Below are 16107 nucleotides of genomic sequence, written 5' to 3' on the forward strand. Positions count from 1 at the left end.
CTGCATCAAACAAAATGACAGATCCATATGATGGAATATAGTCATCAATAAAAGGAATGAACTGAGGGAAAGAAGATAGTCTCAAAGGCTGTATGAGTCTATTTACATGACATTCTTGAAAAGACAAATTTCTAGTGATGAGAACAGATCATAGTTGACAGAGTTAGGAGTTGGATGGAGGGTGTGATTATAAAGGAATAGCAGGAGGGAGTTTTTAGGGTTTTCACAGGAACTGTTTTATATCTTGATTGTGTTGGTGAGTGCATGAATCTATCTATACACATGCTTGAATTTGTAAAAGAACAAACTCAGCTATAGACTTGAGTAGGTTAAAATGGATGCACATTTGAATATAGGAAAGTTATCTTAATACCTAGGTTTAATTTCTAGAAAGCAAGAATAGTAAATATACAGGTGATCCTTGAAGAACACAGGTTTGAACTGTGTGGGTCAACTTATACATGCATTGGTTTCAACCAAATCAAATTGGCAATAATTACAAAATGTGAAACCCACATAAATGGAGTGCTAGTTTTTCCTATCTGAGGGTTCCACAGGGTCAGTTGTGGGACTTCAGTATGCACGGGTTTTGGTATACATGGAACACTGCCCCCTACCCCTAGTATACCTAGGGATGGCTACTTGACTGTTGGAACCACTGATAACAGCATTGCAGTTTCTGTCTTCACGACTCATTGAAAGGAAGCAATGAATTGAAGACATGACTTAGTTTTATTTCCCAAGTCCTCAGAGCTGAAATTTTCTTGTGATGAAGCTCCAATGGAAATGTTAGAATTTTCTTCCAACATTCTTTGGGGGAATTGTCCTTCAAATTTCATTTTATATTCATAGATCATATACCCACCTACTCCTTGCCAAGCAAAGAAACACACACCTTACTAAGTTTCATTCTGTGCATCTGTGGGATCGGCAGCATATTCAGTATGGTGGGTCCCAGATGGAAGATCATGCCAGAAAGTATGACCCTGTTCTGTGTCTTGACTGTGGTACCAGTTACATGATTCTATGCATTTGTCAACACTCACAGAACTGTAAACTGGAGTGAATTGTACTGAATATAAATTTTAAAATAAATTTTCAAAATGCAACCAATAACCCTCTGCCAAAAAGTAACACATGCTTACTGTACCATGCTTAGACAACAGAAATATAAAGACGCAAATTAAAACACCCATATCCCTACCACTCAAGATGATCACTATTAACATTCTCGTATTTATTTTTCCAATTATTTATTTACACATCTATATGCACACAGTATCTTTATCACTCAACTGAATCATTCCTTATATACTAATTTGTTTCCTGTTTTTCTTCCCCCTTAACACTTTTCTCACATTTTCGTGTGTCTTTATTCTCACAAAATGTTGTTTCAATTGTTCACATAATATGCTTTTCCAATGTTATAGCATAATGTATTTAATAAACAGTTATTCTTAGATATACCCAATTTTTTTACTACCAAAACCAGTAATTCATCAATGCACATTCTTGCACATAAATTTGGGGGTATATTTTTTTTTTCAGAGTCTCACTCTTGTTGCCCAGGCTGGAGTACAGTGGCACAATGTTGGCTCATTGCAACTTCCACATCCTGGGTTCAAACGATTGTCCTGGCTCAGCCTCCCGAGCAGCTGGGATTACAGGGATGTGCCACCACGTCTGGCTAATTTTTATATTTTTAGTAGAGACGGGATTTCGTCATGTCGGCCAGTCTAGTCTCCAACCCCTGACACCCACTTGGCCTCCCAAAGTGCTAGGACTACAGGCACCTAGAAATGTACCACACCCGGCCTGGGGTACATTTCTTTAGGATAAATTGCTAGAGCCGAAAGTGAAGGTTCTGGAGTCCGTAAAGTCAAAAAACTTTCTATAATATTGCGATGATATTAGTGTTTTTTCACTGTGTTGAGATTTGCATTGATGGTGCAAAGTCAATGATGGGTAAATCTCCTGGCACATTAGCATCAGTCAAAGTAGTGGAGGCCCCCTGTGGCCAGGTGCTGTGGTTCACGCCTATAACCCCAGCACTCTGGAAGGCCAAGGAGGGTGTATCACCTTAGGTCAGGAGATCAAGAGGAGCCTGGCCAACATGGTGAAACCCCGTCTCTACTGAAAATACAAAAATTAGCCAGGCGTGGTGGTGGGCGCCTGTAATCTCAGCTACCCAGGAGGCCAAGCCAGGACAATCGCTCGAACCCAGTGGGCAGAGGTTGCAGTTAGCCAAGATTGCACCACTGAGCCAAGTCTCACGGCCACAGAGTGAGACTGTCAAAAAACAAACAAACAAACAAACAAAACAAAACAAAACAACAAAAAAACACCAACAACAAAGTAGTTGTCCCAAACTGTACGATTCATCACTGTACTTATCATCATCAGGTGCTGAGAGTCTAACAAACAGATAACTAAGCCAGTTTCACTTAAGAAAGTCCTCGATGAAAGTAAAATTTTATTAAATTGCAACTTTTAAATATACATCCTTTTATTATCATGTGTTGAAGTACAGTATTTGTTTCCAGGAAAAGCACTTGGGCAACTGTCTGAGTTGCGAGTTGAACTAACCACTTTGTTCAAAGAATACCATCTTTACTTGGAAGAATAACTGATAGATAACTATGGCTATCTAGACCTGGGTATCTGCAGACATTTTCTCAAAAATTAACCAACTTATCTTGTAACCTCAAGAAAAATCAACTGACAGTATTTGTAACCAATGACAAAATTCTAGCTTTCAATTAGTTTTCACTGGAAAATCTGTATCTACTACCATGAGCTCAACAGCTTCCCAATATTTAGACTTTTCTGATGAGATTGGTGATGATATGAACAAATGTAATTTCAAAAAAATTGTATAATGAAATGTATAATGAATTTGCAAATTCTTCATAGGTCAGTGAACCAGTATTTTCTAAGTGACCAAGGCATGATGTTACAAAATCATGCATGGGTAAATGATCTGCTCAAAGTGCAAGACAGAGAGATGGATTTTAATATACCAGAGCACAAAAAGTTTACTGATATGATTTCAGATTCCACATTGAAAATAACCTTTAAGAAACTATACCATTACAAGACTTCGTGTAGTGACCAAAAAAAAAAAAAAAAAGATCTACATAAACTAAAACTCTTCAGTACCCTCAGTACTTTAAGAGTATACAGGGGTCCCACCAACCAGAAGGTTTGAGAACCACTGTGCTATACCACTTGCATACGTTCATCAGTAAGAGAATCTATTTTGCTGGGAAATTTTAAAGGGGTCTCTCTTGAATCTGGGCTTTCCTTTGATCTTCGCTGATCAATTTCTGGAAGAAGTGGCTCTTGATGGAAAGCTGTCGTTGAGGGAAATCATCAAAGATCAGCTGTAACTTTATCGACATGGTTTCTAAATCCCTAGCATACATATAGATGTAAATCCTGGGCAGTTTTCTTTTTTTCCTGCCACTTTGTGCCACGATTCTTGAACATTCTTTGATAGTGGATGGAGACGGAAGCCCTGTTAGGCTGGGCTCCTAAGAGCTGGGCTCGAAAATCATCTAGGTTCCCAGAAGCATCAAGAGCTCCTCAAACAGCCAAGAAACCATGAGCACTTGTGCAGCCTGAATGAGGCCGAGGACCTTCCATAAAACAAGCTGGGTGACAGACCTCACAAAACTACCTATCCTGAGAATTATGCTACAGCACAGTAAAAACAAAAACAGAAACTTGGAAGAAGTGTCAAGAGTCAGATGAATTTTGAACCAAGACAAAAAGTTATACATTGCTTTTCAAAAACAAGCTAAGGCAAACATGATTTATGCCAAGCTCAAAACAAACCAACACCAATTATTTAGAAAACATCAGTGCTCTAATTCTCATCAGTAGTAGTATTTTTTGGAATCCAGGCTTTGAGAATTTTTCTATGGTGCCTTGGAAAGGCAGCTGAATTAACCCCCTCCTAAACAGAAATATGGTTATTTCATTAAGACAAGATTAAGCTAGACAGGGTCATCTGGAAATTCCTATCTGTAACTATTTGCAAAGGGCTGATTTCCATATATGAACCAAAATGTACATTCTCTGGGCAAACCAAATATAAAAAACAGTCATCGCCTGGGGCGCTCTTCTCCCATCTCTTGTTGACGCATACAGCAGAGAACTGATAGTTCGGTTTTGCTCCTTGAAGTCAAGAAGGTCAACAGTGTGAAAATCTCACTTTTGAAAGGTTAAATGAAATCTGTTCTGGTTCAATTTCTTACTCTACTACAAGATAGTAGCTCTAGATGACTGGAGTTAGACCTGAAGTTGAGTTTTTCCTAAATATACAAGGTTAGAGAAATCAAACTGAAGAAAGGAATTTCACTGTTTTGGCACAAGTATTTTTCTGTTTTTACCCACCTGTTTTCAGATATCTGACAACTCCTATGGCATTTCCTCAGCATTTCAAAAAGCTTCCAATTTTCCTGTCAAGAGGAGGCAAACCATAACAGAGGTTGCTGAAACCCCAAGTTCAACATATGTGCTGCTTTTCAATGGCTGTACTAGTCCATTGCTGGATGGCTATCATCAGCCTTCCGGACTCATACCCTAGTCAGCCTTGTGACCTGGCCTAGCTTGTAATGCTAATGGTGAAGGCTCTTGATCCATCCTACTCTAAGAGTGACTGCAGTGGAGATACTAAGCAACTGGTATCCATAACTGGCTGTCTTTCAAGACACAGCACAGAATACTGAACTAGGGTCTCCAAGTATGGTCACAGTTTTGATGCTACTATGTGTGACCTGGGAAAGTTACTTGATAGCATCAACCCCTCAGAACATCATGAACTCATTCAATAAAATTTACCGAGCAACTATCAGGTTAGGCACAATACTGGGTGCTATAGTAGTATATGATATTGTAATATTCTGTGCTGTAGTATTCTGCAGTATTCTACGCTATTGCCCTGAAAGAGTTATAGCCTAGTATCCATTTCCCAATGCTGACTTTGAGACTCTATTCACCAACACTGAAAAGGAAACTACCATATTGACAAACTGAAGGGAGGGCCGAGAGGAAACACAGCACAGTTTGGTACCCTTCTAAATGGATGGGAGAGAGCAGTAGAAAACAAAAGCTTTCAGAGGGATATCTTGGAAATACCTTGGAAAGACCTGGGCACCAAGACCCCAGCCCAGGTCTGAATCTCTGGTGTCTCTGAGCACACAAAAGGAACACAGCCGAGCCATGTTCACTCACCATGTCTCAGATTGGAACAGTCATCATTAGTAATGAGTTCTCTCGAGGTAAACTTTCTCAGCACTTTAAGTGCATTATCCCATTTAGTCCTCATTATGACCTTATGGGGTAGGTACTATTATTTACCATGATCATTTCATAGGGTAGGCAACTGTGGCTTAGAGAAGTTCAGAACATAGCACAAGTTACAGATCTGGTAAGAGACTAGCAGTGGCTGGTCTGATCATTGATAAAATTGAGTGCTAAGCTTTCAGAATGCAGGGAAAGCAATGGAAAGGGCTATGGCTATAACTGCCTCCATCCCTGAAAAAAAACTCAGGAGGAGGGTGGATATCCATATGTGGGGAATGATATGGGTAAGGGAGAGACCATGGACCAACCTCAGGTCTCGTCAGTGGCTCTGGGGTTAGTCCTCAATAGGCAATACAATTCTCTGCAGTCTCAGCACCTCAGAATTTGGTGAGGGTCCCGTGTTAGTCCCCCAAAATTAGGCTCTAGACCTAAGCCTCCCCAAACAGGGTTTATGCCATAAGATTATGATTAAATAAAGAGGTTTTCTGATAAATATAGAAAATACAGGTAAATGTTAGTTATTCTACAAAGGATAAAAGTCGGGTGGCATAAATGGCTGTATTTGAACTTATTTCCTTATTAGAATTCCTTTAAAATAATATTATATACCAGGATAAGCTGCTTGTATAGAATACATAGCTGGCATGTTTTAGGGAACTGGATTTCATCTGTTATTCACTTAGATTTGTACAATGATAAATTACTTACAATGAGATTCTACTCCCATCACCACCAGTCCCTTGTTTCTTAGCTTTTCTGTGAGAACATGCCATAGCATAGCAGCAAAATATTATACCTAACTCAAAATGAGCTTGTCTGGCATCTAAAAAAAAAAAAAAATCAGCCATTCACGAATAAAAACATACCAACCCTCCATGAATGGACACTGGTGTTAGAATATCACATTTAAGGCCAGCACAGTGGCTCATGCCTGTAATCTCAACACTTTGGGAGGCCAAGGAGAGAAAACTGCTGGAGGCCAGGAGCTCGAGACCAGCCTGGGCAACATCCTGTCTATGCAAAATTCAAAATAAAAAATTAGCTGGGCATGGTAGTATGTGCCTATAGTCCTAGCTACTTGGGAGGCTGAGGCAGGCGGACTGCTGGGGTTCAAGGCTACAGTGAGCCATGAGCACACCACTGCACACCAGCCTGGGTGACAGAATGAGACTCTTTCTCTAAAAATTAAAAAGGAATAAAAATAAAGAATATCACATTTAAAAAATGCAATTAGTATCCTGGCATTCATTAATATTTGGCTTCCCAATTAAATAGTACGAAGCAAAAAGAAATACTAATTTTCAATATGTTCTTTTCTTTTGGTTTCAGAAAGATTTAGGATGAGTTCTACAAATTCCTAAAAAAAATTATCCTTCTTCAAGCACTGCTGGGCAGCATGGACTGGGCTGCCTGTGATGCTGAATGGGTGGGATATATATCTATTGCTTCTTTGCATGCCTTTTATACCACTTATAATTATGCTGTTAGAGTCTACAAAAAAGAAACCAAATTTATTCTTTTTAAATGTTCTAAATATAAATGCAGAAGGAAATAAACAATAACAAAAATGCTTAGAGTTTAAACTTTTTGAACTAATATACCTGTGATTCTACTGCACATTGCAACCTATAACCTAAAAACTATCAAACCACATCACCACAGGTAAGAAATGAGAAATTTTGAGGGTTATTGAACACTGCATATTTGCAACGAAACAGCAGAGTTACTGAATGCCATTGCATGGCTCTAAAACTCACAGGTCCACCTGCACAAGATAGCTCTGTTGAGAAGGGAAAGGCAATGGAAATGAGAAGCTCTGTTAGTGATTTACATGGGTGTGGGCAGGAGGGATAGAAAGGATGCTTCATCTCTAATTTATCAGATTTACTTACTTAGTTTTATATATTCCTAACAAAATTACCCTTCTTCAAGTACTGTTGGGAACCATGAATGGTGCTTACTTGTGATGCTAACTAGGTGTTTATTTTTGTGGAGCAAATATTTTAACCCATATTTTACTCTGTCCTCATTGCACTTTCGATAAAAGGCACCTCTAATTCAATCTCTGGCTTAACAACATATGCTGGGGGGTTGTTATTAATTTTGTCTTCAAGGAATGCATGGTCACTTAAAATTTTTAAAGTTTTTTTTTTTAACTTGCAAAGATGAAAAACAAGCTTGATATGGACTCTTCATACCCTACAAAACATCCCACTGTACTTCCTGGTGTGTGGCCTCTTCCAAAAGAGACAGGGTTTTACCATGTTTTTAAATCTCTTTTGGACCCACATTTATGAGGAATTTAAAAAATAATGTGCGGTATATGTTGCCTCATGATGCAGACTTCCTTATGCACACATGTTTAAGCACCTAGGGAAGAGAGCATTTGACCAATTATGCTGAGCCTTCCTCATAAATGTGGGTCCAAAAGAGATTTAAAAACATGGCTTATGGCCGGATGCAGTGGCTCACGCCTATAATCCCAGCACTTTCCTGAGAGGCCGAGGTGGGTAGACCACGAGGTCAAGAGATCGAGGCCAACTTGGCCAACATGGTAAAACCCTGTCTCTACTAAAAATACAAAAATTAGCTGGGCATGGTGGCACGCGCCTGTAGTCCCAGCTATTCAGGAGGCTGAGGCAGGAGAATCGCTTGAACCCAGGAGGCAGAGGTCGCAGTGAGCCGAGATCGTGCCACTGTACTCCAGCCTGGTGACAGATCAAGACTCCATCTCAAAAAATAAAAAAAAAATGGCTTATGACACAATATACTAAGAAGTAAAAGAGGAAAAATATAAGGAGAGAACAGAAATCAAAGAGTAACAAAGCCAGGCATCTACTTTCTTTGCAACATTATACAAAGATAGATTCTTCTACCATGACAATGAAAGCACATTTAGGCAGGATGCTATTTTGCATCATGATATTTCTGGTTAATGCCTCTTTGCCTGGTATTTGGTTTGGGAAAAAAACAAATCAAGGCTATTGAGTTGGGGACAGGCATATACTGAAATGCAGAGTTGTCAGTGTTGTAAAATATAGAAAAGCAACAAAGAGCTTTATTTGTCATGGCTTTCATGACCTTAAAATATTGTAGAATTTTGTGTTAACCCAAGAATCCTGTATGCCACTAATAAATCTTCCACCAATCTGACAGCAGTGTAAAAACTTTTAAGAGACAAACAGCAAAATATAACCTTTACTTGTCAGTTCCTTGGTTACTAAACATCAAGATATACGTACTTCAGATAGCAAGGGGCTGTGGCAGAGATCACAGATAAAACAGAAAAGAAAACACAGCCCCTGTCCTCGAAAAGCTTACTTCAGGAAAATTCTGAGATTATAAAGCCTACATCGACTTTCCATGGAGTGAGACCACAAATTTCTGTCTCTAGTAACTATCAGAGGTTAACATATGCATGATACCAACAAGCTGCTCACGTGTTCTTTGAGATGGAGGGCCAGCCCCATCTAGGGCCAGCAATATCATCATGTTTAAAAATCATAGTAAAGTACTCATATAATGTACAAGTTGCTAGAAACACAAGAAGGCTGGCGGGGAACACTCTAAAACCTGCATAAGCCATCAATGAAAATGTAGGAACATATTTGAGTTGACTATCACTATTGCATCTTCTAGAGGCTCCACCTTTAGAAGCAAATGGCTCTTTGAGTATTAAAATAAGGGTTTAATATACTTTAAAAATAACAGTACTTGAGATGAATGTCAATGACCCAATACCCCCCTCCCAGGTACCAAGAGGGGTCACATTTCCCATTTATCAGCAAGTCATCAGGATAGGCCAGCATCTCAATCTCAGACTCTCTTCTGTGGCTGCTTCTTGGATGGCTGAGGGGAACACTTCAAAAATGAACCAGCTAAACAAACTTCCCAGCAGCACTTGACAGAGCTACACCTATTCTTCCCATTTCCAAAGCAGTGGAGAATTAATTACCAGTTCTATGGATCTATTGTAAGTATAATAGACTAAAGAGCTATCACAGACACATTTATTGTAAAAGCACAATCCCAAGAGTGTCTAGTGGAGGGCCAAAACGATTAACACAAATGCTTTGTCAGATCAAAGATAAAACCTGCACCGCCCAATTGAGGAATGAATTAGAACAGTGGGTTATCTTTCAAATTAACCAGGGCAGTTAGTGAGGAAAATTTCATGAAAGTGTAATTCTTAGCCTTTGTGAATCCACACAGCAGGCATTCTGCCAGCTGACAAGATGATGAAATTTTCATGCTTAAAAAAAGCCCTCTTCATTTCCCAATTTAGATTAGCTAGTGTTTCTCTCCCTTTTGTGTGTGTATGTCTATTTGCTCTTCTGGAGCAGAATTTAAGGGAGGGGGAACACATATCAATTTTTCACTGTAAAATTGAGTCTTTCAAAAACATCCCTAAAAGCTTAGAGTTAAGTCTTTAATCTGCCTTTTTATGATTTTCAAAAAATACCAGTTCAATTTTAACTTTATACAAAAGAACCAACAAGGACCAGGGCATGAAATCAACATTGAATTAAAGCTTTCTGTGCTGCCTCAAAGTCTTTCAAGACTTCATCAAATCCAGAGACAAAGCATAGAGTTGTCTTCTTCCTAAAGAAACTAATATATTACTTAAAATACCCTGGCTCAGTGCTTTTTGTATTTCTATGTATATCAAAGTTTAAATGTTATAGGAAATTGGAATTCGGGGGATACCATCATTGCTATAGAAGAGGGGCAAAAACCCTCTCCTCTCCCACAAAGGAGCCAATATTTATTAAAATATTATAATGTGATACAGACTGCTTCTCAGATAAACTTAAAACAAATATTTGTTATACCACATTTACTCAGTCAGTCCTCTTAATTCATGGACAGAAGGTAACAAAATATATGATATACCTTTCCAAAATTAAAGTGATTTAGAAATATATTTTGTTACCCCACACTTTTGTCCCTTTTTTCTTGACAACCTAATTTCTTAGTCATCTAGAACTATGTTTCTTGGCAGGGTATAGTGTTTGGTCAAGTACTATATTCCATTCATCTTTCTGGAGTTCATTCCTCATGAAGATACCTTCCTTTCTCAGTGCAGGTTGACTTCCCCTGCAGCGCTTCTAAGACTAAAATTAAAACAATATTAAGACTCTTGCCTTTATTCCACAAACAACTTTTATGTCTAGTGGGTAGTATTTTTTAAGTTGCTAAATAGGAGAAAATCATTTTTGGTAATTAGCCTCAGACACAGTCACTTAACCTCAACACTTACTATCAATATCCTTACCTCAGTACACTTGGTATATTAGTCTCTAACTGGATTACCATCACCATGATAAATCACACTGAACTAATAACTGTAATCAGTATCACTAGAGGCACAATAACAAAAGAAACTCAATGCCATGTCCCTCTAGGAGGAAACAGGATGGTCTACCAATGAAGTAGAACCTAAAGGTGTAGGGGTTTTTGTACAAAAGCTCTGATCTGGAAAACATTTGAAATATTTATTTAGCATGGGGCCATAAGAACGAATAACGGATTTCTTTCTCTGCCATCAAATCACATATAATTCAGATCAGAAAGTAGAGAAATAACTTTCTAATTTTGAGGACAGTCATATCAATTTTTAACCCCAGGAGTGATATATGGCCATTTTGATCAGAAATCCCTTAGAAATGTCAATCAAGTGGGCAGTTAACTACAGAAAAACTGTTACTTGATGTTAGTGAGATGGCTGGCAGAAAGACAATTAAAGCAAATGCTCTAGAAACCTTGTGTTAAATATATGGATCCCTAAAAGTAGGTTATTTCGCTTCAAAAATACTTATATAACCACCACCACAACATACACACAATTAGGTTAGAAATCAGTCTTTCAGTTAGGGCATATTTCTAGCTATACAGAAGATCATTTTTCAGAGTACTTCCAACTTAGTCAAAACAGACTATTCGTTAGTAAAGAAGGAAATAGAAGAGTTTCTTCTAGTATTAACATTTCCATGGTGAAGATCTTGATAGACTAAACACAGAGAGAAAACTCAGAATTCTTCCCAAGAGTCAAGCAAGGATCATACTCTGTTCAATAAGGCCCGTAAATGAGGAGCTGAATAGTTTTGATTTGGGCTCTTCATACTAAATAAAGGCCTAAAATTTCAAGTGTTGCACATTTCATCTACTGAGGAATGTGACCCCACAGATAACTTTTATTCCCATCCAACTGTTCATTAAGGGCAGCACAGGATTATTCCCTAAAATGTTTCAGATTTTCCCAAAATGGAGTCATAATGATTATTTTTTAATTATCTTCAGGCAAACTGACTTGCTTTTCTGACAAATATAAATCATTCAACACCAAAATCATAATACTGGAACTCTGTTTTTACTCTTCATCTTAATGATCTAATAGTTGCTTTTCACATAATGAGTTCTATTTTAAAGAAGAAAATGCTGTTATATGTTGACTAATACATGAGGAGAAAGTACAGAACGATCTTTAGAAAAGTCATGGGCATTAACGAATACGTGAGATTTTTTTTTAATGCGCTGCCAATGTAGCTTTTAAAAATAAGTTACAGTGAACTTTCAAGTAACAGAAAATGTGTTTAGATGACAAATGACATACCGAAACACTAAGAAAAATCAAGTGGGAAATGTGAGGGCTTTTTTTAATTTTTGAAGAGAAAAAAACTCATTCATGTGAAATGTGTTAAAAACAAAAACTCTGAATAAAAGCCTTCTTTCCAATGAAGACAAATCACTGTTCTGGCATTTTTACTATAAATTTATAAAAATTAGACATTCTCTTGTGAATGCTAGACAAACAGCATTTAAATTTAAAAGATATTTGATTTCATCAGAAAACTAGGCTATGGAGTGGTTTACAGTGCCACATAAACACGAACTATTACCTTTGTATGGGCAGTCTACTAAGATCACCACACATGATCTTAGAGCTCGACTTGCTGACAATAGCCAATAGTGATTTTTTTCATCCTTTATCCAAACATCTGAGCAATCATTTAACCAGTCGTATTTAGGTAACAATAAACTGAAACATTTCTTAATTATATTCTTTTTTTAAAAAAGTAAAAATTTCATTATTTAAAATACTGCTCATAAATGAAGTAGATGTAATACCTGAGAGAAATATCAAATAATTTGTCATGTTAATATGTCAAAATTACATACTTTATCATATATGTATTAATAGCATTTCACTAGGAATTTTTCCTAAAAGTCTTTTCAAAATTTTACAGTTTCATGAAAACCAATAAATAAGTATCAAACCTAAATCAATTGTGCATGTAAGAATGTCATTATGGATACTTACATCGTAGTACTTTTTAATGAAACGTCTAATGTCCATGATCAATTTGTTGCTCAGTTGTACCGTAAAGGTCAGAGGTGAAGCATTACAATCAATGTTACTGCAACGATACAAGCTGGGCTCCATATCGGTTCCCTACAGAAGTCAGGACAAGTATACAAAAAGTTAATGTGAGGCTATAAAAGGTTTTTTGTGCTTAAAAACTTACATGCTATCCTAGTGTTGAATATTTTTAAATCGTTTTATTGGTGAGTTTTTAACCCTATCTTCTCAATTATTTTCTTCCCAAAGACACTTTAGTCACACATACCTTCCATTCCTTGCCATCATCACAATGGAGTAACAAAGGAAAAACTCTGAAATCACTATGTTACATTCAATACACGAGGGACTCTATGGATAAAATAATTTTCCCTCTGTAAATACCAGTGAAGTCATGTTACTGGAAATAAACCTCATTCTTAAGAGATATCGATAAAAACTTTAAATTTGCATTTACTCATTACAAACATGAATAAAAGCAAGAGCCTTTATCACATTAGTTTGTTTTCATCTTGTCAACTTAATTTTAAAAATAAAATCTAAAAGAAGTATAGTACCACAAAAACAATATCACTTATTGTCTGCTTCGCAAATCTAAAATTTTGGCAATTTTTCCAAAAAATGAAATGTATTTGGGAGAGGGAGGCAGAAGAAGTAAAAATTTGAATGAAATAAATATTAATATTTGGAGAAAACATTTTGTTTTGCTGTGTTTCGTTTTAAACAAAGACAAGGCAAATATAATATATAGCAAAACTGTTGGGATTTCTGAAGCACTTGTTTTCCTTCCTGATACTTAAACATCTTGGTTTCCTGCTCCAATCTGGTACATAACCCTACCCGCCACGCTAAGCAATTCCAGGTGGAAGAGATTTCAGAGCTTGACATCGGCTCTTCCACAGTTAGCCCATCTGCAAGTCGTCAAGCTTCCATGCAATTAACTATCTTATTTACAGCTGTAATGAAGCAAAACTCAAGGATTTAGCAAGTATTGCTGATCTGTGTCTGCCTCTTCCTTGCACTTGCTTCCAAAGACTGCTTTGTTTTGATTCAAAAAAATGCAAAACATCTGCTGTTTGTCCAAATTAACTTAAAATAATTACTTTTAATTTAGATAAAGGGTGTCTTTTCTTTCAGTTTCAAGGTTTTACACAGTTCTGCTGCCTATTCCTTTGCCAATGGCTAGTCTATGCATAACACTGCAGTGGAAATCAAGTAAATTGGCCAAGTTTCAAGCTCTGATCCAAGGTCAATTAATACATTTTTTTGGCAGTACTTCTTGAAAGAAATGTCTTCCTGTGACTTTTTAAATGTCTAATATGCAAAGACAGCAGAAAAGATAATAAGAGTACCTTTGCAAAATGGAGGTAAGTGGGATGTGTAAAGACAAACACAAACTTTCTCAAAACACTTAGTTCCCATTAACTTGATTTAAGATAAAGAAAAATATTGCTCTAAGTCCTAATAGATGGGGGTTGAGAGTGGGGCAATAGCGGTTACTAATTAAGAAATTATAATAAAAAATACTTAAGATAATTTAGAATTTTTAAGGGATTCCATTTAAAAACCAAGGTCAAGCACTCTAGGAAGCCAAAACAATATTCAAGCACATTCAGTTCAAAGTTTTCAAGCAGAAACAAAGTAAGCTGTGAAGGTAGATTTTACATGATGCTAAAATTCTTTAAACACATGAAAGCAACGTGGGTGTGTTTATTTTGCCCTTTTTATATACTCCATAGTGGGGGAAAGGGGCAAGGCCTTTATACAAGTTCACTCACAAAAAGACAGAAAAAACTAACCGAACCATCAAAGACATTATCATAAATATTCTCAGTTCCACATGTAGGGCATCGACATTTGAATCTTTCACAGTCCCTGTATTTCTCTTCATCAGTGAGCTGTGCTGGGCCCCCAAGTAGAGCATCATTCTCTTCATCTTTATGATAATGATGAACTCTAAATTGAGTGGGGTCAAGTCCTATTAATGTAAAAGAAAAAAACAAATTCAGAAAAGTATTCCAAAAATACCCCAAAGAAGAAAACTCTCACAAAAAAAGATTTTAAATTCATGAACTTACACACAACCATTTGAACTCAAGAGCACATGGACAAATGACTTCTCTTTTTACAAGAGATTACTTCATAAATAAAACAAGTAAGTGCAACAACACAACACAGAAATATGCCAGTGAACACTTGGGTTTGGAAGCAACTACTTCTACAGGATGTTTTTATTACTCTCTTAAAGTTACAATGAAAACCTCAAATAAATGTGTACTTTTATTAAGAAATTCTCTTAAAATTGAAGTGTCACAATTAAAACTGAGAATAAAATCAGAGAATAAAAATCCTATTAAAGAAAACAGGTTTACTGCCATTACAACTCCTTCAAGTGCAGACACGGCTAACCCTGATTTCAATGCAGTGGTCGATTTCATCTTGGCTCAGTAGTTAACAGCATGTAGGTTGCAATCTAATTCAGTGGTTAAAATTCAGTAGCAGCATCTGAGACAAAACGCAACATGGTTTTCTTGATGTTCGAAATTCAGAAATTCAAAGTATATGCAAAAACAGTGAGTCTACAGATTCTATAGGCCAAAATGTCCCTAAGAATCCTGAAACCAAATATACCTTCCATATTTCAATCAAAACAACACATGAAATCAATCAACGCATGTTTATGCTATTTTGTTTCTACAAACTAATTAAAGAAAAGAAACATTTTTAGGCCACCCAATTTAATTTACCCTTAGTCGAAATATGTGTGTCAAAATTTACTATTTGAATTTATACTTAAAAATAATTATTCTACACTGTTTCTTAGAATTTTAGGGATTGCTAAGGGATGCTCTCAAGAAAAGATTGTTAAGAGACAATATTTCTATCTTTTAGAAATCTAAGGAAAAGCTTTTGGAAATCTAAGGAAAACTATCTTATTTTAGTATACAGGTAAATGAGTAATATAAAACAGTCACTGAGCCAAAAGCTCACAAATATAAAAAATATCTAAAAATTGTTTTAAATTTATCAACAGCTACATAGGTAGATAAACCTAACAGATGCATTCAGAATTCAGCAACAGAATCCTAAATCCTATTTGGTCAGTTGTCAAGTGACATCTAGTAATTATAAAATACTGGAGGCTAACTCTTCATAGTTGAAAGGGGCCAAACAAAGAATAAGACAACTGAGACACAGAGTCTCAGTTTTCTCACCTGCGAAATGGAGGTAGCATTACTGATCATATACTTTTGAAGTTTAAACTGGATAATAGAGAACAAACCGAGTTCAATGCTGCCTACTGCATGGCAAGCACTGAATAAATGTCATTTGAATGAAAAAATAAAATAGTGAACGAACATCATTTAATCCAGACTATACTCATTCAAGATTATGCATTTAGAAAAATATATGAGACATCTTCATGCTGCATATGA

At 36.7% G+C, this 16107-nt stretch overlaps 1 protein-coding gene across 3 annotated transcripts in view; it reads right to left on the reverse strand.

Annotated features, from left to right (window-relative positions):
- Positions 1-16107, reverse strand: part of POLA1 (DNA polymerase alpha 1, catalytic subunit) — a 304555-nt gene that overhangs the window by 145464 nt on the left and 142984 nt on the right. For all 3 annotated transcript variants that reach the window (XM_012448860.3, XM_012448859.3, XM_064364437.1), the window contains 2 exons: positions 14470-14648; positions 12632-12763 (listed from right to left, as the gene is read on the reverse strand). In XM_012448860.3, the coding sequence (XP_012304283.1) occupies positions 12632-12763; positions 14470-14648 (311 nt within the window). The remainder of the gene's footprint in view (positions 1-12631; positions 12764-14469; positions 14649-16107) is intronic.

This window comes from Aotus nancymaae, unplaced genomic scaffold (genome assembly GCF_030222135.1).
Source record: "Aotus nancymaae isolate 86718 unplaced genomic scaffold, 86718_ANA_hifiasm-v0.15.2.pri h1tg000058l, whole genome shotgun sequence".
NCBI classification, from domain to species: Eukaryota; Metazoa; Chordata; class Mammalia; order Primates; family Aotidae; genus Aotus; species Aotus nancymaae.